This window comes from Artemia sp. Qi Xiang Cuo, chromosome 21, assembly GCF_049724085.1.
Source record: "Artemia sp. Qi Xiang Cuo chromosome 21, ASM4972408v1, whole genome shotgun sequence".
NCBI lineage: Eukaryota > Metazoa > Arthropoda > Branchiopoda > Anostraca > Artemiidae > Artemia > Artemia sp. Qi Xiang Cuo.
The window spans coordinates 16022265-16048624 of record NC_142814.1 but is presented as its reverse complement, the minus strand read 5'-3'; the positions used below and the strand labels follow the sequence as shown (position 1 = coordinate 16048624).

Below are 26360 nucleotides of genomic sequence, written 5' to 3'. Positions count from 1 at the left end.
TGGAGGACAATTTACCTATCTATACGGGTGCTGATAGTTGGGTTTCTTTTTCATTTCTATTGCTTCTCATCCAATTATTAAGCTATGGTGTTGTAAATGTCCTTTTGAAAGATTGATTTTTGCCATTTGGACATGGTTTTCCCATTGTTTGTCGATGGACCGTTAAGAAATTAATGAAATTGTTGATTAAGTATTTTTTTTAAAGGTTCTCTCGATGTCAGCTTAAAACAAAATATTATTGTTGTTACGACTAAACATCGTACCTGACAATTTTTTTTTCGATACGATGCTTTGTATCGTATCGAAAATTTTCAAGAATTCTAAAAAATTACGTGAATTCTGAAAACATTGTTATTTTAAAAAAGTTTATAAAATAACTTTTTAAAAAGTTATTGTTATGAATTTTGAAACAGTTCTGAATTCTGAAAAAGATAATTTCAAAAATGTCCGATACAACCGATTTTATTTTTCGGTCGTATCGAAGTTTTTCTATGCGATACTTGGTATCGAAGTATGAATTCTATAAAAGTAGGAATTTTTCATATTTTGCATCGAAGTATGAAAAAAATAAGGTGATTTTGCACATCAAAGTTTTTTCTTTGTTTGAATTTAAACTACTTTTTTTAATTTGAAAGAATATTTTTACCTTGTCTTTAATTTCACCTTAATACAACAATTCAGACTAGCTGTTTTCATATTTTTCATACCTTGTATTAACAAGAAACAAACATGATGGTTGCTATTTAACTAAATTTGGAAGTGAGAGGAAAGAAGATAGCGAATAGAAGAACATTCTTAAGGAAGATGAATATTTTTACAATTATTAGATCCAACTTTAGATACATATATAGATTGATAATGTAAGATTTTATTTCTAATGAAATAAGTATCACGAGTTAGATGGGCTTAATTACAGTCAAACTTAAATATATTCATCAACAATACAAAAACAAATATGTTAAGATTGGTCAGAATAAAAGTCAACTTATCAAAGAGATTAAGCAGTAAAAACTAGCAGAAATTATTAAGGAATTATATTGATTAATAGAGACGTGAAGACGACTTAGTCTTTAGGACTGACAAACACAAAGCACCATTAGCAAAAAAAGACTATAAGAATAATGTTAAAAATTAGAAAAATAAACTTTATACGATGGATCCTGAAGGGGGAGGAAAGAGGCGGAGGAGATTCACTTATTTAACGTATCAGTTACGCAAGGCAAAAAATTCTTTTATATCTTTCTGTGGAAACTTTTAGTGGGGTAAAAACGAGGTTTCGTTGAAGCAGAAAGAGAAAGCCGTGGGGAAAGCAAGTTTGTTCAAGGATATGGAGGGTAGTGACGGTGAAATGAAATAAGTTTTTGTTTTTCTTTCATTGAGGGTGATCAACCTGGTTCCCCAAAGAAGGGAGATATAAGGGAAAAGATTCATTGAATAATCATCATTATATATCAAAATAAATTTTACTGATAGATTTCATTTAGAAAAAAACAAATTAAAAATAACAAAAGGGAAATCAAGTAAAAACTAAAAGGATAAATCTAATAACACAATATACCTACTCAACCATTTTCTATGTTGCATTAAGAAGACAATTCCTTTCTTTACGTTACGTAGTGACACTTTGGGGTTGTCAGATGTTTTAAATAAGGATTAGGAATATGGGTTTTATTTGTCTTTCTTCTGGAATTCCGATGAAATAATTTTTACATATAATTCCATCGCATTTACATTTTTGTCGACATTATATAATGTCTTAATTCCTTACTTATTGAGCTGATAAAAAAAGAAATCAGTATATGAGATACCCATTACGCAGATTGTTATATATTTTATTCTATATATTTTATATATATTTTATTCTATTTTCCTTCAAATTTCTTGTGAAAGCATAATATTTTTTAAGATTCAAAATAAAAACGTTTAGATTAAGTATCCTCAATTAAGTATCCCTGTAATATTGTTAAAACGTTTTATTGTATAAGCGTTCTCTATTATCTTTCTTCATACCCAGTGATTCTATTTTTGTTTTCTTTGGGCCTAAAAGAATAATTAAATTGGTATAAATACCATTTTTGGGACTATTGTCTGAATTTTACAGCCTATTACCTACCAAGGAATCATGCCTATTACCTACCAAGGAAATCAATAGTATGTTCTTTTCTCTTTCAAAAGTTAACTTTTTTTGAGAAAGTTTTATACAGAACTCAGAAGTACGTTTAATCAAAAGGGCTACTTGTCTGATTAATTCTGATTTTCAAACAACTTCCTTCTTTTTAGGGGGGGGGAGGAGGAGGCTCTAACCGTGTTCTTTTCTCTTTCAAAAGTTTATTCTTTTTGAGAAAGTTTTATAGTGAACCTATAAGTGCGTTTGTTCAAATTAATCTTTTTTTTTTTTTGGGGGGGGGGATCTGGCTACGTATCTATTTTAACCATTAAGTGTCAAAAATGTGCTTACAACGGCTGAGGGAGGATAATGGACTGGCATACCTCATATAGATGTCTTTTAGAAATTGTTGTTATTTTCTTTTTTTTTCGTATAAGTGATGCAAGATTTTCGAGTAAACCAGGTCTTATGATGATAGTATTTAATCAGTAGCGGTTTTATGCCTCATAATCTGGGGGGGGGGGGCAAGGTACCTTAATAGGGGTGTAAAAATATAAAATAAAAGGAATTTAATGCCAGACATCAGAAAACTAGGGGAGGGCAGCTGCGCCCCTGCGTAGTCCTATAACCACCTCTACATTTAGAATTCACGTTGTGTTTTTTTTATTGAATCTGCGTTTTTAGGTGTGAGAACGTATGTGTTTTTCTGTGTTTATTTTTTTTTTTTGTAAATTGATTTTGTTTTTAATTTTAGGGTAGGAAAGGCAAAGGAAGCATATTTGTTTGGGCATCTGGCAATGGTGGACGTTATGAGGATTCGTGTAATTGTGACGGATATACGAATAGCATTTTTACGCTTTCCATTTCAAGTGCGACTCAAAATGGGTAAGATTTAACTCTTTTTATTATCAAATTTTGGTTTTCAGAAATAGTTTACGATGTATACTTAAAGGATTTTGTTTTGAAGTTGATCGGGCCTATTTTTTGACATTTTTGATTTACTGATAATCTTGCCCCAACGTAGGCGAGACCAGGTGACACCATTTTCGGGAAGGTTTTGAAAATCACCTTTTTATATAGTTCCTTTAAAAAAATCAAAAAAATACCTAGATTTCGAAAAATAATTTTTTTTTGCATCTAGATTTTTTAAAATTCAAAAAGTCCTTATTCTCCCCGTAAATTTTCGTGAATTGGGGCAACTGACTGCTACTGTATTTTCTTGTTACGATCCCAGTTTTAGCTTGCACATTTAATGTTTTATTTTGTTTTTGTTTTTAATATTATTTTGTCCTTAATGTTTTTTGCTCTTCATTAACTTTTTGCCCCGATGACGGCTGAGTGGAGGTCTTGGTCGAAATATCTGTGTACTTATCCTTCTTTTTTTTTAACTGGCTGGAATAATCCTCGTTTTTTCTTCTTCACAAAAAAAAAATGGCTGCCCATCTACCAAGGTGTTCTGGAAGGGCTGTTTAGTTCATGTTACTAAATGTGTCATAATCTTCTTTCATATCAACAGTGCCATTCTACCTGGTTTTGTTTTGTTTATTGTTCTGTGATTTTATTATTTGAAAATTATCATATCTGTTTAAGCAAACTGATTTGGCAATTGTTGACATTTCTTACACAATTATAATCAAAGTAAAAGATTCAGTTGCAGTTCCTTGATTGTGGGAGTTTATGTCTGGAGTAAAGCTAGTTATTAGATAGTGCTGTTAAAGTTAGTTACTAGCTGGCGCTAGTTGCGCTAGCACTGAGCCCTGTAAATGACAACAAAGATTTGGTTTAAGACATTTTTTCTTTCTTTACATACCCAAAGAATGTATTGACCAGGATTTAATATCGGCTAAAGTATGCAATATTATAATTAGTGGCGGTAATCACGAAGGGGGGGGGGCAAACTTGTCGTTTTTTTCAATAAGAATGAAAAAAGCCATTTTTCAATGAAAACATCTCCTCCCAGCGGTTATTTTCAAAAGCTAGGAATGATAAATAATCAAGGGAGGAGGGCAAATCCTCACCCTGTCAGAACCTAATGCACGACCTAGGTTCAGTGCAGAAAAGTGCAGTTAGGATTATTCTGGAATGTAGTTATATTCCCTACCAAGAAGCACTCAATAAACTTGAAATCCAATACCTTGAGCAAAGACTGAGCATTCTCATCATGAGATTTGGAAAAGCATTGCTGTTCTGAGATCACAGATTTTTATTTTTTTCTGTTTTTGTCGACAAATGAAGTAACGTGAAATAAGTCATTGAAAAATCTGAATGTCTCGTTTAATTAAGCCGAATACACAGGAAAAAACATGCCCCGTGTCGTTTGATCTTTACAGAAACGCAGCTCTTTATCATTGTAATTAATAATTGTTTTGTTTCTTTACCATATTCTATACAGGCGCACCTACAGGAAGGGGATAAAATTACCCCCTAGATGTGGAAAAATACCTTTAGATGTGACGTTTTGTCTTTTCTCAAGCGAAATTTACCCGTGATATTTTGAAAAATGCCTTTTTGCATCTTTAGGCAGAATTAGAACAAAATACTTACCTCCTCCATGTGATAAACTTGAAAAATGGAACCGGATGCTAGTCTCGAAAAGAAAATCACCAACGCCATCTACCGTTTGGCGATTTTGTTCCATTTTTAGCTTTCCCTAAGCTGCTTCGTACTTGTATTTTTTGATGATTTGAAATGTAGGGGAGGGTAAGGGAAGTATAATTATGTTAGCACTAGAATTACTAACTCAGATTCCACTAGCCTTTTCTGTCAAGGTTTCTTCAATGTAACCCAGGTCCACTTTTGTGTAGACTGGATTTTGACTGAGAATAACTATTGGAAATAAAACATACTAATAATTATCTTAAGAAAAAAATTTCAGCTTTAATCCTATAACACCGCAGATTAATTATATAAATTACCTTTGAATTTGTTTACTTTTTTTATGAAGTCGCCAGACAATAAACCGCTAGTGGAGACGCTAAACCGCTAGAGAAAAAGAAAAATACGAATTCGACTCTAGAGATTAGATATTAGATGTTAAATACAGCGATAGAGGAAATTTGGTTTTCTTACAAACTGTATTTCTAAAAACTAAAGAGTTTTTAAGGCAACATCGATTGTTAGGACAGGGCCAATAGCCCTGTACAGAGTATCAAATACAGTACAGTATCAAATAGTACAGGGCCAATAGCCCTGTACAGAGTATCAAATACAGTACAGTATCAAATAGTACAGAGTATCAAATTCTAAAGTTAGGATTTACACACTGTTGCTTGGTTTTAGATAGCGTCTTCAAAAAAAATAAGTTGCACTACATAGTACATCAGAACGTTAACGTTAAAGTTGCTTAGATGCAACTTTATTGCCCAAAGCACATACCAACCTAGTCAGAGAGGTCAAACCGTATTTTTCCTCCACTGATGCGAAAGTATAGAAATATTCTTATTTTTTTTAGGAAGGTTAGATCATTTTCTAAGAAAAAGAAAAGGTTAGATAAAATAACCCTGAGAAAAAGACAAATTCTTCCTTAAAATTGTGACCTATTTAGATCATTTAGAGTTATTCTTTAGTTGGGGATAGGGTAGATTCATTAATGGACACATTGCTTACTCTTCATGAGGCTTCAGATAAATGTCAGATTATTTTATATCAGTAAGTTTATTTAGTAAGTAATTAGAAAATAAAATTAGTTCTTAATCTGTATAATTCCATATTAAATTGTCACTGACAAGTTTCCTCTCTTTGGAGAAATGGACAATGATTTTCAGATTGACATGACAAGTTTATGAAGGAAAGAGCCCAACCATATTTCTTTGCCTTTGTCAGGGCAACCACAAACACGCTAAGTCTCCTTGTCACCAAATTATTTCATTTCAATACATTTTGACAGGGTGATAGAGAATCATATATAAAATTGAGGAATAAGTTTTCGTTAATGTCTGTTGTTGCGGAAAACAGAAATGGGTTTTGAAAGTTGTGGTCGTCTGGGGCTTTGTTTAGCTTGATGCGAGTAGTTGGTGATTCTGGACTCTCTTGCGCCCAGGGCAAAATCTTGATTTGCGCCCCCCTGTCTCCCACAAAGTTTTCAAGTTTCAATTTATTAATTAATTTTTAATCTATTATTTATTTTTTTAATTATTATTATTTTTTAAAGTTTAATTATTTCAGTTATTATTATTTGATTATTATTATTTATTTTTTAATTTATTTTATTGATTCATTAATAATCTATTAAATATTTTCATTTACTAACTACGTCCTCTACTTCATTTTAATAAAAATAAAATTTCTAAAATTACAAAATGATTGATGATGATGAACGTAGAATCCTCCCCTCTTCCCTGAGGACTTGAGAGGCTTTCCTTCTTCTGAATCAAACTGACATATTTCACTATACGTAGTGTATTTATTCGGTTAATGTCTTTTATGAACTTGAATATTAATTTGAGACCTTCACTAAAGTCTTTTGAAGATCTTTCACTACTTAGTAAATCGTCTGGTACCACTATTCTTCTTTCTTTCATGAACTTCCTTATTTGTTTTTTTTTTTCCTCCGTTTTCAGACATTGAAACAACATATGATTCACCGTCTCCTCTTCACCGCAATATGTACATTTTCCATCTTCACCGTAAAATCTAGCTCTATATGCTTGTGTTGCTGCATGACCCGATCTTAGTCTAAATAATATTCTTGCCTCCGACTTAGTTCACCATACACTGCTTTATGAAATCGTTTGTCTTTCTTGTCCACTATGTATCTATTCATTGAAAATGCCTTAATGTCTTCGAATGCCTTTTCATTTAATAGATTTATAATTTCATATATTCTATTTACAATCTTTGGAGTAATGGTTTGTAAGACACATCCATCTCCTTCTGCTGCACTTTTCGCCACTTCGTCTGCTAATTCATTTCCCTCTATATCTGCATGCCCTGGCACCCACTCAAGCACGATTTCAATTCCGTTATCCAGTACTTTTGTATTTCACTGTGGCAATAAATAATTTCTCCAGAAACGAATTGAGACTTATAAATATTTTTCAATGCCTCTAGGTCACTCTTAGAGTCCGAACAAATTCTATAGATTTCCCCATTTAGCCCGTTCTCATTCATATATCTCACAGCTTCGGCGATAGCTAATACTTCAGATTTATATACTGTTGTTGAAGAGTCGAACTGCATCATATTCCTCACATTCTTTGAGGGACTGACAAAAGCCACTCCAACTTTTTGATCTTTCTTGGATGCATCCGTAAATATACTCACTGCTTGGCCATATTTTGAATCTTTCGACATTCTAAAGGACTTCGCCACGTCAAGACCATCCCATAGTTCAAACTCAGTTTCACAAGGGAATGTTCTAGCTTTCCATTGCGGGACAATCTCCAGATTCAGAACTCTCAGCATTTCTGTTAGACTGCACTCATTTGTGTACCGTTCCATAATTTCCTTGGCTCTTACTAATCCATGCATCTTTCTGCTTGAACACCATAATCTTCCTTCTTTAAGAAGTCTGGATTTAATCGGATTGCATTTGTCTGCAATCCAAATCTTTCTCCAATATTTTGAAGCTAGTATTTCTCTCTGAGCAGCAAGATTAACAAGTCCGCTTTCTGATAAAAGGAATGACCTTGGGGTGGTTTTTCTTGCAGAAAAAGCTATTCTGATCGCACTGTATTGAATTGTCTCTAATTCTTCCAGCAATGACTTACTGTCTGCGCAGTATATCAGGCTACCATATTCCATCTTGGGTCTTATGTATTTTAGATAAATTCTACCATAAATTGTGGCTTTGGACCAAAATTAGCACCAGAAAGCATCTTCATAATATTTATCCGTCTTTCGCATGCTGTCTTCAAAGTTCTTATATGGGGCTTGAAAGTTACGTTTTTATCAAAAGTCAAACCAAGCCACTTAAATTCATTTACAAATTCAATTTGTACTCGGTTTAGCATTAAGTTAGGGAGTGAAAAGTTCCTTTTCCTGGTTATCAGCATTGCTTTGGTTTTCTGAGTTGAAAATTTAACACAGTTTTCTCCTGCCCATATTTCTAACGAGTTAAGTGTTTCTTGAATAGTCTTTTGTCCTTCTTCTATGCAATTGGTGATAACCCAAAAACCATTATCATCAGCAAATATACCAGCTCTTTCACCACCAATGTCCAACGGGATGTCGAACTCACTAATATTATAATAATCAGGCCCCAGAGCCGAGCCTTGAGGAACCCCTCTACGACTCAATATTCTCCTCACTGATGTTGCTTTTCCAATCTTCACATTTACTTCTCTTTTCATTAGAAAATAATGTGAAAAACCAAGTTAACGTCCTTTAATCCTTGCTTATAGTACCTTTTCCAATATATGTATGTGAACCATTTTGTCAAATGCCGTTTTCACATCAAGGAATACTACTATTAAAAACTTCAAATTTTCCAAGGCAAATACTGCATCATTTATAAACATTGTCAAAACTTCCGTGGTAGATCTTTGTTTTTAAAAGCCGCACTGAATATCCTTTAATAGCTGTGCTTTCTCTAACGCCCAATTTAGTCTGACTTTCACTAATCTCTCATAGACTTTACCTAATACCGGAAGAAGAGTTATCATTCTGTAGTTTTCTAATGTGGTTGAATTTTTTCCTTGTTTTGGGATCATAGTGACTATTCGATCTTTCCATATTTTTGGGAAACATCCTTTGTCCCAAACAGTATTCATGATGTCTAATACACTTTATAGAATAAATTCCATCGTTTCCTGGTGCTGTTTGTGGCAGTTTTTCCAGGACTCTTTTCAATTCATCAAATGTAAATGATTTGTTACCTTCTTCTTCATTATCTATCTCACTTGGTCTCTTTATTTTTACAATTGTTAGTGCTTCCAGGTTACTTAATTCATCTTGATTGCGCTTCACCGACTCCACATATTCTGCTGCTCTATCCGCCTTCTCTTGATCTTCAGTAACTGTCACACCATCTACAATCAAAGGACTGTTCTCAATATTTTCACTCTTCCCATTAATTAAATTTTTCACCACACGATTACAAAATGTTTATAACCGTTAGATTATTTATTTGAAATTTTGCGCCCCTAAAATTTCTGTGCCGGTGGAAAGTGCCCTCTCTGTACCCCCTATCCCCCTTAATTCCGCCTCTGGATACGAGGGATTTATAATATTTGCACGTTCATTGTCACGTGATTATTTCGAATCCTAAAAAAATCTGCTCCATTTTGATTTTTACAATTCTTCGCTGTAGATTAATGGCATCAATATTCAAGGCTTGTAAGGCTATTCATGCAGAGAACATTAAAAAATATTGTCACGCTTAAATGTCTGACATTTTTTAACTTATGAGATAATCATCAAATTTGGTGTTGGCATTTTAAATTTGGGTGTCAGTATTTTGGAAAATCCACGGCTTCGTGAAATCCTCCCTCCTGATCATCGCCTTTCGCGCCAAAGGCCCCCGCGACATGTAGCTCAACCGGTACGAAAAATTCAGCCGGTACCAGGGCGGCATATGCGGTGCGCAAGTTGTTTTGTTCCCTCGTTCGTCAGGATTTTTAATTCTGCATCCACTCGTCAATAATTGTATATTTTTATTTCTAGTTCATTATTCGTTTCGCTCCTTTGACTCTGTTTGACTGTCTAGTTTGAATCTCTGATATTTCAAATCAATGTATAATTTTGCATGACGATGGCTATGGCTGTGATTTTCATATATTTTATAGGTTTAGTGCTTTTTTTTATCACAAGAACTGCCGCTGATCGGCATGACCGTGTAAGCGTTTGAAAATACAATCGTTTTATAATACTACTACCACTACTACTAACAACTCACCGCAGCACCAAGCTGTCTGAGCCAAAAATAGCTACGCACGCTCCTCCTCCATCCCAATCTATTCAAAGCCTCCCTCTTTACATCCTCCCAGAAAATTCCTATTTCCTTTAAATTTTTCTTTATGACATTCTCCCACCCCAGATGAGGATGACCTGCTTTCCGTTTAGCCCTAGACGGTTGGCTGAAAAGGGTAATCTTCAGCAATCTGTCGTCCTTCATCCGCACACCGTGCCCTAACCACCTCGACCTTTCTTTCATCATAGTTCTAAAGAGCGGTATTGAACCACATTTTTCGTACAGCCTATTGTTTGAAATACGGTCAGTCAGCCGGGAACAATTTCTCTGGAAAACATCTAGCAAATCTTCATCCGCTAATCAGAATCCCGTGCGAATGCTGTTTTGTTTGCTATACTGTAATTTCCTCTAGGGGCGCCACTCCTCAAGTGGGAATAGAGCAAGGTCCCTAGTCTTGCAGGTACCCAGAAAGGGTCGAGGCAGCCCTTTTATTATTATTATTATTATCAACAAAGCAATCTGAATCACGTGGATCAAAGTGTAATTGAATCCAGACCGTACCCAGAGGGAGAGTAAGGGGTTTGAACCTCCCCCTAAATTGTTTGTCTGACTCGTAAAAACATAACAAAAATGTATATAAACAAATTTTTGACGCATCTTTAAAAAACTTTTTTTGTAAACCCCCCCCCCCCCCCCCCTTGATCAAAAATCCTGGATACGACTCTGGATTGATTGTACATGATTTGATAGATAGGCAAGGTTTGTTTCTTTAAATATAAACATCAATCAATAACAATAAGCTCATACCTTAAACAAAAAATCAACATCAATTAGCTTCTCCCCCATAAGGTTCCGTGACCAGGAAATAACGGGAGAGAAAAAAAATCTACTAAATCTACTAATATATTTGATACAAAATCTATTTGCCTCCTCAAATATATATAAAAAAAACAGCCTAGACAGGATAATATCGCATTAATTCACCTTAACTTAAAAAATTGCCTTAACTTTACAAATGAATTTCAGTTAAAAAATCGCCTTAACTTTACAAATGAATTTTGGTTTGTGACTATTTTAAGCTTGAGTATTTTAAGTTTGATGTATTAAGTTTGACGAATGAACTTGAAGTCTGGCTAGTTTTCATTAGTGTTGCAAATAGCAACCAAAATTGCTTTGAGTTTGCAGATGAGTTTGATGTTTAATATTTAATGAGCTGTGCAAATAAGTTTCAGTTTATGGCCATTATCATTTTAAGCTTGATTACTTTAAGTTTGATCTTGATGAGTTTGAGGAATTGTCTGAAATTCGAGTTTAACCACTTTCATTAGTGTGCCAAGTAGCTTACAAAAATCGCTTTGAGTTTGCAAATGATTTTAAGTTTATAACTATTTTTAGCTTGAGTATTTTAAGCTTGATGTGTTAAGTTGAGTTTGACGAATGGAATTTAAGTTTGAGTTTGACTAATGAAGATACCTTTGCAACAGAAACTAGTATGGAAGTATTGACTCCTTCCTTAAGACGCTGAAACACCATGTTGACTAAGTGAAGCTTGTCTTGAAAAGTGAAAAAGCACCCTAGTTTCGTTTCCTTTTCTCAAAGTACCAAGGACAATGAAAAGGATATCCGATGGTTTGAATTGGTTAGTTGGAATCTTACACAAATATAAGGTATATTTTAAGGAATGAAGAGAAATCGGGAAATCAGTTTTTAATTAAAAAGACCTCCTTATGCAGCTATGTGGTTTTTGATCGTATTAAGTGGCAAGCATAGCCGTATTCAGAGGATAAGGCTTCCGAGTTTGACCCCCCCCCCACCCCCAAAAAAACGTTTCATTCGTAAAACGTAACAAAAATACACATAAAATACAAACATATTCTTGATGCGTTTTTTAAAGTTTTTTTTTGTAAAACTCCCTCCTAAAAAATTACCCACCCCCCGAACAAAAATCTTGGATCCGCCCATGGTGGCAAATTTGGAAAAGAAACTGGGATGAAAAATCAGCGAAAAATAAGCTAAAAACATGACAGCGAACAGCTTAAGAACGTGTAGCTTTCCTTTCAAGGAGTGTTTGTCTTTCAACAGAATTCAACAGATTGTTAATGCTCGAATTTTTACGGGAAAAGTTTTTTTTTAAATTTAACTAATTAGTTTTTGCTTATTTATTTTCGTGGTTCAGTGTAGCAACACGGACAAAAGTGCGGCAATAATGTTGGAGCAACCAAAAGAGTCTTAGAAAATACCAGTTTCAAGTGTGAATAGACCTAGAGTGGGTCCACGCGGCAACAAATTTTTTCACTTTAATGTCTTTGGTACTTGAAAACAAATTGACACGGCGGAGCTTTAGAATTTTCTCCAAAGGCCTGTAAAGGTTTTAGGTAGGAATGTTTAATTCCCTCAATGTTTAACATCCCCATTAGGTAGGAATGTTTAATGTGAAAAATGACTGAATATGCTATCTTTTAGCTAATGTTCTTTTTTTAATTTAAAAATGAGTATTACCATTAGCAACTATTATTGTATTACTATGAAAATTATTATTAATTATCATTATTGCTAATTATTTTAACTATTATGTTATTAATTGTTATTATAAATTAAAATTATTTTTAATAATTACATTTGTAAAAAAACATACCAATTATTATTAAAATCTTTATTGAGTAATCCTTCTAATATAGTTATTCCTTCCAAATAATTAACGAATTATTGTTTATCAAAATAATTTCTCTGAACTTAAGTCTAGGGGCAACATTTTTCAAAACATAGGGAAGGGGGATTTTCTTTATTTTTTAATGAAATTATCAAAAATTGTATTTGTCAAATTCTGGAGGGGGGAAGTTGTTTAATGTAGTCTGGTAAATCTGGGCTATGGTTTTTACATCCGAGCCTCAGTTGGTTACACTTGTCTGATTCTCTCAGGTATTTGTCAGTGACGAAATACAACAAAAATGGTTTACCACGAAAACATTTAAAAATTTAACTATTTATGTTTAGTAAATTAATTATTTACTTGTCAGTAATATAAGGTTACACGCTTTGTGAGATAATCCAGAGCCTAAACAAATTCAATATATAAACAAAACGGAAATAATTATTTTCTCATAGCCTTAACCTACTCTTTATCGTTCATTAATAAAAGGCAAATATATATAATGTTTTTTTTGAGGTATCCAATAAAACATCTTTTTTTCTCATGATCTTAATTATTTTTCGGTTAATTAATTTGAATAATCATTTTTGTACATACGAAATAGCTATAAAAAAGCAGAGCGTCGACTCTAGTATATAGGAGTCGACTATGTTTAGAATAGGGATTTAATTATGAAAAAGAAAAAAAATGGGGCACAGAATTTAGCTGGAATGTTGGTTTGTCGGGAGAGGGGCTGCCAGAATGGTATGAGAGGCAAACTATGTTAATACTATAGGACATTACGGTAAAAAGGGTGAAGTGAGACCCCCCCCCCCTTTCCCCAGGATCTTTGGAACCGTCCATGGTAGGTTACCTGAGTAGGTTTAGGAAATTAATTTCAGGAAAAAAGGAAGGTACGCTGTTCTACTTATGAAAACAAATTAACGTTGTAATTAATATTAATCCATCCATAATAATGTAGCTACTGCTACTAGCCCTCAGATATTCAGAAGTCTGAAAAATCAAAATTGAATTTTTGGGCCATAGGCCATAATGTTCTAGTTATAAACGGGTCAAAGCCGGCACGGATAGGTCAAAGGAGGCTATTTTTCGTAATTTATTCGTGTCTGTCTAATATCCCCACGTACTCTGTTTTGCGGAAAAATTGTACGATTCTGCAGAATTTATTATTTTTTGCTGAATGATGTATGATTAAATACATTTCAGAAGTTTTAAAAAAGGCATCCTGGAAATAAATTTCGCCTTGAAAATGGATATTGACACATTGATTCAATCTGCAGATAGATGGATATTTATTCAAACAATAGTAAGCAATTCAACAGTAACATAAACAATAACATCACATTCATCACATTCAACATCATATGTTTTGCGCGAAGCCCTATGCCCGGGAATTCAGGGAGAAATGCATGTAACACAACAATAAGTTTTGTATTGAAAGGAACTTGAAATAGTAGCTATAACTGGCATGGGCGTAGGCAGCATATTGTCTAGGGGGGGGCAGTTGATAATGTGAAGGAGGGCCTTTTATTAAATGCTTTTCCAACCATCTGCTTTTTCAGTCATATCTAATTTAAACTTGAAGCTCTAGGGGGGGGGGGCAGCTACCCCCCACCCAACGCCCATGATAACTGGACCCACCTTCAAATTATTGACTTGATGTTCTGCTTTTTATTCCCTTAGTTTGTGATTACCCCATATTTAAAGTGCGTTTTTATGAAACTCATCTGCTTTCCGGACGAAAGAAAATGCGTTAGTCGCGTTGTGGTTTAGGCAAAAGGCAGTGTGTGAGAATACACGGCTATATAACTGAAAAGCTACTCTTACTGAATGAGAAGCTGTAAAATTGGTTATCATGCACCGTTAAAAATGTGCTGAGTAAGGGAAGCGAATTGACGGGACTGGTCTAAGGGGGTTTCCTTAGCACCATCTTGTTTCTAAGAGACGGTTTCACTTTCTATTGATTCTCGTACACAGTTATTTCTTGCAAACAAGACGCGTCTTAAGCATCGATAGAGTTCATTTCGTATTTCATGAAAGCTGTCTCCGCCACACAAAATATCCGCCATTACAATCTTCGCCATGAGCTGTACTATCGAAGTTAAAAAAAATGGTCTTATATTTTTCCTTGTAGGCTGAAACCGTGGTATTTAGAAGAATGTTCTTCAACACTTGCAACAACATACAGCAGCGGTCGACCAGGGCTTGATAAATCCATTGCAACCACAGATATGGATGGTGCATTAAGACCAGATAAAGTCTGCACCGTCGACCATACTGGTGAGTTTATTAGTTAATGCTCTAGTTTATAGACTGTATTAGTTTGAAAGGTGTTATGTGACACTTTTTTTTAAACTTTTGTTTACGCTCCAATCCCTCAAACTTCTTCTCTATTGATTGGTTCCATCTGTTTTATGCTATTCTATTTAGTTTTCAAGATATTAAAATTTATATTTTTTTTCCAAATCCTATTTTTCACTCGCAGAAATACTTGGGACATTGAGCTGTTGATAGCTAAATATTTTTTGCTGTGTTTTGTACGCCAAAATAAGCGTTCCTCATATAAGAGCTTGTTCTTAATTTAAAAAAAAAAAAGAAAAAGAAAAAAATTTGCTGCTCTCGTTTAAAATTTATGCTACGTGACACACGATCAAATAAATTATCGCTGGTGACCTTTTCCCGGCTTGCTAATCAATTAAATTCATGTTAATTAAACTAATTTGATTAATTTAAGGTTTGTTTAATTAATTGACATTTCTTTTCCTTCTGCCTTTTCTATTTCTGCATTTTGGAAAAAAGAGATATAAAGTATTAATTTAGTTAATTAAATTCAAATTAAGTAGAATAATTTAATGATGGTTTGGTTTAATAATTTTTAACTAAATAAATAGTATTTTCAAGTTTTATAAAATGCAATATAATTCGCATTTTTAATTACCTGGAGACCCAAAATAAGATTATGAAACTACTAATCCCTTCAAATATCCCTTTGGCAAAAAGTGTCGCTTATCGGCTTTTGGATCACTGTAGGCGACCCTTTATTTTCAAGTTTGAGTGGTGAGATCCAGGAGGCTTCGAGATTAAAGTATCTCTTTTTGCTATTTCTATTTTATGTATTTTGTGATTCTTTAATCTGAGAAATTTTTGTATGTCACGTGTTTCGTTCATCTTACTTACGAATATTATAGGTCTTAATAGCATTCTTCAGGCATTTTTTTAGGCATTATTTAATTGTTATTCGTATTCATGATCAAAAACAGAAAATTGAAAGAGCACAGGCGAACTGTAAATAAATTAAACAAGGGGGAGTGCATGGTGGAAAGGAAAGCAGGATTTATTTGTTGCTGCCTTATAAAAGGAATGAAGTATCCCTGGCATTGTTCAATGAGGGCAGACTGGGGAGTAATTTTGACTTCAGAGAAGAATAATTTGAATGGGCTTGACTGTGAAGGTTAGGAAAACAAATTTCGTACGGATGTTAGTCGAGATGAGCTTGGCAAAAGGCAGACAGATTCTTCTTAACAAACTTGACGAACTGTGTATAATTCCTGACTACCATAATTACTAACAACTCATGACAGTATAAATGAGCCAGTGGCGGAAACAGCTGTGCACAAAGCTGCCTTGGCTGCATAACCCTTGAGGGTAGCCACTCCTTTAGTGCCTTACGACAGGCAGGTTTAAACCAAAGGTCCTAGACCTACGAGTCACCGCGCTATCCGCTGCACTATCGTACTATTTATATGGAAATCTGTTTTGGCATATGGCATGCTTTACAAGATTGCGTAACACCATGGAAAAACCGCTAAAAAGCTAACTCATCCAGAGAATAATTAATATTAGATCAGGTCAGGGTAACAACACTTACAATAGAATAAAATATAATATTGTCTTTGTCACCCCCCAAAAGTCGTATTTTACATCTTTTCCATTTCTGAGGTTATTGCCAAAAACTATTTGCTAAGTTCTTCTTGGTTGCCAAAAAAGTTTAATAACTCAATTTTTGATATGACAAAAATCCAAGATAGATGTAAACAAATGGGGCTGAGATAGGGCCAAAATGGCTTCAATGAGTTTTTTTTTCTTTTTTAATCCCACTTCTTCCCTCAGTGACAAATTACATTTCATTCTTTTCTGAGTAGGTTATCATTAATGTATCTTATACTCGTACTCATTTCTGAGATAATTGCCAAAAGTTGAAAGGTAAGCTGTTCTCATAGGAGGATCACCAGGGCAATGTATGTTTAATCACACTTTAATCGCTTTGATCTGCATTGTCCTGATAATCCTCCGCTTGAGAACAGCTTACCTGTCAGTTTTCAGCAATAATCTAAGAAATGTGAACATATCAGACGGCACCTTTACACATAAGTGCGATGATATATCTTTATCTTCTGAGTAGCTGATAGCTAGGATAAGTGCTTCAAAAATAAATAAAACTAGGTACTGTTTTATTTCAACTAGGTACTCTAATAAATAAAACTAGGTAACTCAAAACTAGGTATTATGAAGCAACGTGGGTAAATACAAAGTAATATGGCGCTTTGATTTTCAGGCGAAGGGCGATACAAACACCGTGTTTTCGTATTACATAATCCTTTATGTTATATTACATAATAACTTAAAGTACCGAGGACAGTGAAAATAAATCTTTTTAAAAATTTAGCTAAAACTATATAACATAAAAAAAAATAAAGTGTCTGTTGAAGGTGTGATTGTCTTGGGAATCCACAGATTTTTAATCTTTGAATTTGTTGAAAAGGGGCGTTAAATTTAACTAATTAGTTTTGCTTATTTATTTTCGCAATTCAACTTGGTAACACAGACGAAAACGGGATGCTGCCTTAAAAACTTCCTTAGCTACGTATTGAAGTAAATTTTCCGATATATCACAGCAACGCTTTCCTGGTCAGAATTCCAATTAAAAAAATTACTTTGGTCATTGAAATTTTTCTGAATTTGGTCATAAATGCCATCTTTAATTTGGGGGTGAATAAAAAACACTATCCATGATTTTAGTAAGTTATTCTGAATTAGAATTTCGGCTATGAGATTTCATTTTCTTCCTTGTGAAAACGGAGGAAGATTTGCTATATGTTTTACAGAGAAATTGCCTACGGATTGTTTCGGGTACCCAATTGACTTACCATATTTCAAACAGTAGGCTGTACGAAAGTGTGGTTCAATCCCACTTGCTAGGGAAATGTTATAATGCTATAATGAGAGAAATGTTAATATGGCCAGGGCACGTTCTGTGGATGAAGGATGACAGATTGCCAAAGATTGTCATTCTCTGCCAACCGTCTTGGGCAAAACGGAAATCAGGTCGTCTTAGGTTGGGGTGGGAGGATGTCGCAAAGAAAGATTTAAGTGAAAGGGGAACTTCCTGGGAGTTTGCAAAGAGGAAGGCTTTGAATAGGTTGGGATGGAGGATGAGCGTGCGCAGCTGTGTTGGCCTCACGCGGCTTGGTGCGGTGGTAAGTTGTTATTAGTAGTAGTAGTAATTATTTTAGCAATTGTATTTGCCCAAAGAGCATGTGCTTTACAGTAAAATGATAAGGGAAAACTAGTGTAGTAATAAGTGTCTAATCTCAGTTTCCCCAAAAAAGCAATTACGAAGCTTGAAAAAAGCAAAGAACCTCTAGACGCTAGATGGCGCTGGTGATTTTTATTGTTGACGCCAGAGCCAATTTTTACTCTCCTAAGCTACTCATACTTTCTGGGACTTCCCTTTGATAGTTAAAGATCTTTTAGTTTTAGTAACACTGAGAAACGTGGCCAATACAATATTTTCTTTATAAGGTACATCTGCATCTGCACCTATAGCTGCTGCAATTTGCTCCCTCGCTCTAGAGGCTAATCCTCTCTTAACTTGGCGGGATATGCAATACCTTGTCGTCTTGACTTCAAGACCAGATCCTTTGGTTCAAGAAGCTGGATGGGTGAAAAATGCTGTTGGGAGACAAGGTTTGTGTTTTGTATTTAGCGTTGCTTAATTTCCAAATGCTGTTGGGAGACAAGGTTTGTCTTTTGTATTTAGTGTTGCTTAATTTCAAAGTGCTGCTGGGAGACAAGGTTTGTGTTTTGTATTTAGTGTTGCTTAATTTCCAAATGCTGCTGGGAGACAAGGTTTGTGTTTTGTATTTAGTGTTGCTTAATTTCCAAATGCTGTTGGGAGACAAGGTTTGTGTTTTGTATTTAGTGTTACTTAATTTCCAAATATTGTTGGGAGACAAGGTTTGTGTTTTGTATTTAGTGTTGCTTAATTTCCAAATGCTGTTGGGAGACAAGGTTTGTGTTTTGTATTTAGTGTTGCTTAATTTCCAAATGCTGTTGGGAGACAAGGTTTGTGTTTTGTATTTAGTGTTGATTAATTTCTAAATGCTGTTGGGAGACAAGGTTTGTGTTTTGTATATAGTGTTGCTTAATTTCCAAATGCTGTTGGGAGACAAGGTTTGTGTTTTGTATTTAGTGTTGCTTAATTTCCAAATGCTGTTTGGAGACAAGGTTTGTGTTTTGTATTTAGTGTTGTTTAATTTCTAAATGCTGTTGGGAGACAAGGTTTGTGTTTTGTATCTAGTGTTGTTTAATTTCCAAATGCTGTTGGGAGACAAGGTTTGTGTTTTGTATTTAGTGTTGCTTAATTTCCAAATGCTGTTGGGAGACAAGGTTTGTGTTTTGTATTTAGTGTTGCTTAATTTCGAACAAAACTCATTGAAAACTAAAGGATCCAAAATGTCATTAACAAACTTTTAGGAATGAACACCTTATCATATCTGGAACACACCGTAAGGTATTTCTGTTGCACTAACTTTTAAATTTTATAACATTCACTTTAGCTGATCTAAACGTAAGCTTATTTCTAAGGTAGTAATCTGCGTATAATTCAGTGCCGGAATCTGCTATGGGGCAGGGGGCAACTGCCCCCTAAAGACCCCAGTCCCCCCCCCCTCCCTAGCTGAAATCTAGTTTCTTCAAAAATCTTGTCCGAACTAAGATAAGCCTGCATAATTCAAACATCCAGAGAAACGGGTCAGTTTTTTTTGTGTATCTTTGGTTTTATGGTACTATATGGCTCATTTCTCACTGTCATTTTCACTTAGTTTGGGAAAATTGGCTCGAGGCTTGCCCCCCCCCCCCCATGATTTGGAAGAAATTGCGCCACTGCTGTAATTATGACTAAACAAACAATTAACTTGCAAATTTAACCTAATAATTTTTAAGATGTTGTGTAGTATTCTAAGCGTATACAATACATTGCCGTTTTGACTTCAAGATCAGATCCTTTGGGACAAGAGGCTGGTTGGGTTAAAATTCTATTGGGAGAAAAGGTTTGTTATTTAGTGTTATTATTTAGTTTCAAACAAAAGTTATAGACAAGTAAAGAAGTCAGGATATCGTTAACAAACTTTTAATAATCAATCCACAACCAAATTAGGATCAGGAAAGAGCTTTAAGTTTCCTACCCCAACTCCTCGCTACTTGTGAAGCCTCAGAGGTACATTGAAGACATTATCTGCCTACAAGGTAAAAAAAAACTGCAAAAACTCTTGAATATTTTAGAGACAAATAGGTGAAGGAAAGTTTCAGATATTTTGAGAGACAAAGGAGGTTTTGGTGAATTGGAACATTTTTGAGAGACAAGTTTCGTGTTAATTTTTATTAAGTTTCAAGCAAAAGTGTTGGGCAACTAGAGAATTTCATTGCTGAAAACTTTCAGCTATGAATCTACAACCAAATTAGGGTCTAGAAAGGGCTTTGAAATTCCCTACTTCCACCTCCTCCCGTCGATTTTTAGCAGATAAGGTTGGCGTTTTTGTGTTAGTGCCATTTAGTTTCCAAAAATAGTCTTAGACAACTAAAGAAATATGGTAGCGTTAATAAACTTTTAGCTTGGAATCTACCGCCAAATTAGGACCATGAAAGTGCTTTTAAGTTTCCTGCTTCCACATCTTTCCTCCTTGTATGACTTTCTAGGTTCATTGAAGACATATCTTTTTGCAAAACACACGACCGCTTGCCAAACGAATACGTAAATACGTAGGTGAATGAGACCTTCGGGAATTTTCAGTTTTCAATATTTGAGATTAATCCTCAAAGTTTTATTCATACTATTTTCTTCGTTACATGAAGGAAAATATTCCGGAAAGCGATTGTTTACCTCGCCTGTTTTAATTTGCGATTTTTTTTTTTCAGTTTAGGCCCAGATTCACCGTTTTTAAAAACAGGCCGGGAGCCTTTTGTTCCCTAAGAGGGGCTTTTTTTGGACTAAATATTGAATACATAAGTATTGATAAAACATACATATTAAGTTTTCATCCTAACTAAGTAATGAAATTAAGGTTGATGAGTAGGAGTAATGAGTCACGGGACATGGAGAAAGGGGTTTTCAAAGGAGATTTGGAGATTCAATGGAGGGGTTTTCAGGGAAGCCACTGTAGTTTATATGACAAGTACGAAAAAATCAGCTACAAATATGTAAGAATTTTTGCAAAAATTTGCTATATTTTCAAAAAGAAGTGGGGGGACGTTTGACCGAAGACCAAATCGGGACCGGTCCGGTCAAAGTAATAAATTAAATTTTATCAATTAAATCTTGCTCATTTTGGGACCAGCAGTCGCTTTTCGGATAAGCTTTTTAATATTTTTGATAATTAGTTGAGCCAAAATAATGAAAGTTTCAAAAATCATTTTGTTGGAACATGAGGAAAACCATACGTTTCGTCCAATATCTCCCCCTCAGTATTCTGACTGAGCCCATCTTTAACTTAAAAGTGATTTATTTTTAAAACACTTTGCCCATGAGAATGGATCATAAAGTAAAAGTATACTCCAATTTAAGGGTGAAAGTCAAGTTTTAAACTTGACTTTCTATTGACTTTCCAATGACTTTCCATAAAAGTGACTTTCTATTTATAGGGACAACAATAATTTGTTTCAAATTTCTGTTCAAATTGAAATGCAATTTGAAGGGTGATCTCAAGTTTTAAACTTGATTTTCTATTGATTTTGCATAAAAATGACTTTCTATTTATAGGGACAACAATAATTTGCTTCAAATTCCTGTTCAAATTGAAATGCAATTTGAAGGGTGTTATCAAGTTTTGAACTTGACTTTCAATTGACTTTTCCATGACTTTCAATAAAAGTGACTTTCCATTTATGGGGACAACAATAATTTGTTTCAAATTTCTGTTCAAATTGATATGCAATTTGAAGGGTGATACCAAGTTTTAAACTTGACTTTATATTGCCTTTTCAATGACTTTCCATAAAAGTTACTTCCCATTTATGGGGACAACAATAATTTGTTTCAAATTTCTGTTCAAATTGAAATGCAATTTGAAGGGTGATACCAAGTTTAAACTTGACTGTATATTGTCTTTTCAATGACTTTCCATAAAAGTTACTTCCCATTTATAGGGACAACAATAATTTGTTTCAAATTTATGTTCAAATTGAAATGCAATTTGAAGGGTGATACCAAGTTTTAAACTTGACTTTATATTGTCTTTTCAATGACTTTCCATAAAAGTTACTTCCCATTTATAGGGACAACAATAATTTGTATCAAATTTCTGTTCAAATTGAAATGCAATTTTAAGGGCGATATCAAGTTTTAAACGTGAGTTTCTATTGACTTTTTGATGACTTTCCATAAAAGTGATTTTCCATTTATGGGGACAACAATATTTTTTTTTTAAATTTCTGTTTAAATTGAAATGCAATTTGAAAGGTGATATCAAGTTTTGAACTTGACTTTCTATTGACTTTCCATAAAAGTGACTTTCCATTTATGGGGACAACAATAGTTTGTTTCACTATTCAAATTGAAATGCATTTTAAGGGTGAAAGTCAAGTTTCAAACTTGACTTTCAATTGACCTTTCAATGACTTTCCATAAAAGTAACTTTCCATTTATGGGGACAACAATAATTTGTTTCGAATTTCTGTTTAAATTGAAATGCAATTTGAAGGGTGATACCAAGTTTTAAACTTGACTTTCTATTGACTTTTCAATGTCTCCATAAAAGAGACTTTCCATTTATGGGGAAAACAATAATTTGTTTCAAATTTCTGTTCAAATTGAAATGCAATTTGAAGGGTGATATCAAGTTCTGAACTTGACTTTCTATTGACTTTCTATAAAAGTGACTTTCCGTTTATGGGGACAGCAATAATTTGTTTTAAATTTATGTTCGAATTGGAATGCAATTTGATGGGTGATATCAAGTTTTAAACTTGACTTTCTATTGACTTTTCAATGTCTCCATAAAAGAAACTTTCCATTTATGGGGAAAACAATAATTTGTTTCAAATTTCTGTTCAAATTGAAATGCAATTTGAAGGGTGATATCAAGTTCTGAACTTGACTTTCTATTGACTTTCTATAAAAGTGACTTTCCGTTTATGGGGACAGCAATAATTTGTCTTAAATTTATGTTCGAATCGGAATGCAATTTGATGGGTGATATCAAGTTTTAAACTTGACTTTCTATTGACTTTTCAATGACTTTCCATAAAAGTCACTTTCCATAAAGGGGACAACAATAATTTGTTTCAAATTTCTGTTCAAATCGAAATGCACTAAGAGGAAAAAATAATAATAAAAGCACTTACAAGGCTCACAAAGATATCGTTCAACTCAACTACTTAAATTACGCAATTAAGTGACAAATTTTCAGTGTTTTTCACGACCCTTGCTAAATCTATCTACTAAATGGTGTATTTCGAAAAGATATCAAAACTCCATACGTACTTGGGGTATGCCGGTTTCGAGTCCAAATCAGAACTTGGAGAAAATACGGCTGATTGAAAAATAAAGGTCGGATAAACTTCCGTTCTGAATGCGCGAAAAAGCTCTAAAGCGGGAAAAGGGGAAATATAGGGGGCGAAGACAGCATTACCAAAGCGGGAAAAGAGGAAATATTGGGGGCGAAGACAGCATTACAAACACAAGTTTCAAAAATAATTTTATTTGATATTTCTGCTGAAATGTTGAAATTTAGACATTTTGAACTGTATAACTTAAGAAATTGGAAAGTTTTGGAAAATTAAAACAGAAAAAACAAATACCAGGTTAATTTTCGTTCAAAATCCGTGAAAAAGTTCCAAAGCGAGAAAAAAAAATAATAAAGTTTCAAAAATCATTTTCTTTGAGATTTCTCCTCAAATGTTGAAAAAAAAAATCGATTTGTATAAATTAGGGAATTTGGAAAGTTTCGGAAAATAAAAACAGATTAATAAATACCAGGTTAACTTTCGTTCAAAATCCATGAAAAAGTTCCAAAGCGTAAAAGAAAAAATGTATAGGGGGGGGGGAAGACAGCAAGACAAAGGCAAGTTTGAGATTTTTTTTTATCTCTGCTGAAATGTTGAAATTTAGGAATTTCGAATTTTATAAATTAGGAAACTTAAAAAGTTAAAATAAAAATCAGGAAAATAAAAATCAGATTAACTTTCGTTCAGAATGCGTGAAAAAGTTTCGAAGCGGGAAGAAGCAGGAAAACAGAATAATATAGGGGGCAAAGATAGCACTACACAGGCAAGTAAATAAAAATCAGATTAACTTTCGTTCAGAATGCATGAAAAAGTTTTGTAGCAAGAAAACAGAAACATATAGGGGGCAGAGACAGCACTACACAGGCAAGTTTATTTTTTTTTTTTTTTTTTTTTAATTTCTGCTGGAATGTTGAAATTTAGAAAGTTCGAGCTTTATAAATTAGGAAACTTGGAAAGTTTCAAAAAATAGAAACAAAAAAAAAGAGCCTACCTAGGGTTATTCTATAGAGATGACCTTTGACATGGGTGTAGGGAAGGGGGGGGGGGGCGGGGGAGGGCAGCTGCCCCCCCCTAGAACTTCAAATTTACGCTAGACATTAACGAGAACTTTTCGTATATTGGAATTTTTTTTTGGATGTTAGCTGGTAGATGGTTAAAAAAGCTGGAAACAAACAGAAATTTCCAAATATCGTTTGCGATATCAACATTTACGTTTCGATCTTCAATATTGATTTTCGGTCCTATATATATAGATAGGAGACTGGCCCACGATTGGCAGATTTTGACTTGTTTAATTCTCTATGAGTTGATTCAAGCGATAAGAAGTTACTGAGCATGCCAAAGCAAAAGTAACTCATTCAATACTATCCTTGAAAAATACAATTAGAAATACTCCGCCATTTTTCCACCTGGATGCCTCTCTATCCAAGTGGTCAGGAGTGCCCAACCTGGGCCACCCCGGCACTGGTTCGGCCGTCTCTCTCTTATATTTCGCCACCGGACAAAAGAAAAAGAGAAGTGACCAGGGGAACATTAAAACTTGTTTTTTGGCTATAAAATTAAGAAAGAGTATGGTCAGCATAAAAAACTACAAAATAAATTTCATTAAGGTTTAAAAAAAAACTAAGAATGTTAATTTTTAATTATAGATTGACTGATCAACACCAAAAGTAAGCCACTCCGCTAATCTTGGTCTTCTACCTGTCAGTGGTGGTAGTTCTATTTCAACTTCTGTCTTTGAGACAATATCCATCTCGTCAGTTAGCGCAAAGTCTCTTGCTCCAGTCTCCTTCCAAAAGTTTAGCTTAAGTTCTTCAGTTGCTACTTTTTCAAATGTATTGTCTCAAATGTCTTGTGATCTGAAAATGTGGTTATATAGGCCTCGCTCCAGGTGGTTAAAGAAAGCTCCTACACTGTGACGGTTGAAAGCAGTTGTCCGTTATAGGCTTGTACTTTCTGGCGTTTTTATTGATAGCGTTTTAAGACAATCCATAAAACCATGGTACCAATCTTTACCTGTAATTCCTCCACTGTCTCCACTGCCTTTGCAGTTCCATTATCCGGTACTTTATACTCTTAATAATGGCATAAGTGTATGCAAATGAACACGCTTCTGTGGGAATACAGTCGAAAGCATATCAGCTATCGTTTTCAAGTAAGTTTCAGTCCTTTTTCTTGTTCCTCTGTAAATATTTATCATGTGTTGTAGCAGGGCGTAAGTAAACTTAGGTCCAGACTTTTTAGAGGGATATTCAGCTTCTCAACCTTTTTTTTATGTAATCGTGCAGCGTTCCTCTAGGGACAGCCATGGCACTTGTAGAGAATCCAACTGACTTCTTGTAGAATAAGACAGAAAAAATTGCTGTTTTATTTTCTTCTGGCTCACAGCCACCTTTTTTTCTTTTCTCTTCTGTTTTACTTTTAAGCATTTTATCTTGAATGAAATTTAACAGGAAAAAATGGAACTTCAGTTCTCCTACTGTTCTGACAGGATTAAACAACGCCAGAATTAAACAGTTTTGGGTTTTAAGCTTGCCTTCAACCTTTAAATATGCTGTTTACACAGCCTTTACAAGCATAGCCCACTTTTGGACAGCTTTGTAGGGCATGCGGAATTTACCCCAGGTATTGTGGCCGAACATGGGAGTTTGCTATCAGCAGGATGAAAAAATACTAACACCAAACTGGTGAAGATGGCACGTCTCGGAAGCTGCCAAAAACAAACAAATAATAAGAGAATACAATTTGAGTTTACAACGCGAGTTTTCTAGTATTCGTATTTAGGCGTAGGCTTTCAGACAAAATTGAACAAAATTCCAGAGTTAATCACCTTAAAACCTGATCCAATCTGATATTTTTGGTAAAAGTATTAATTAAGGTCAGACATTTTAAAAACATACACTGCCATCTGTCAGAGCTTTTATAATCCACCAGAAGCCACATAGGTTCTTATATTGAAACTGTTTGCTTTG

General features: G+C 34.3%; 1 protein-coding gene across 4 annotated transcripts in view; it reads left to right on the top strand.

The window, feature by feature from the left end:
* Positions 1–26360, top strand: part of LOC148939277 (furin-like protease 2) — a 137107-nt gene that overhangs the window by 57948 nt on the left and 52799 nt on the right. For all 4 annotated transcript variants that reach the window (XR_016143538.1, XR_016143537.1, XM_089106997.1 and 1 more), the window contains exons 8-10: positions 2862–2992; positions 14741–14886; positions 18409–18573. Coding sequence is in view for 2 of the 4 variants with exons in the window: in XM_089106997.1 (XP_088963123.1) it covers positions 2862–2992; positions 14741–14886; positions 18409–18573 (442 nt within the window). In the remaining 2 variants the exon portion in view is untranslated. The remainder of the gene's footprint in view (positions 1–2861; positions 2993–14740; positions 14887–18408; positions 18574–26360) is intronic.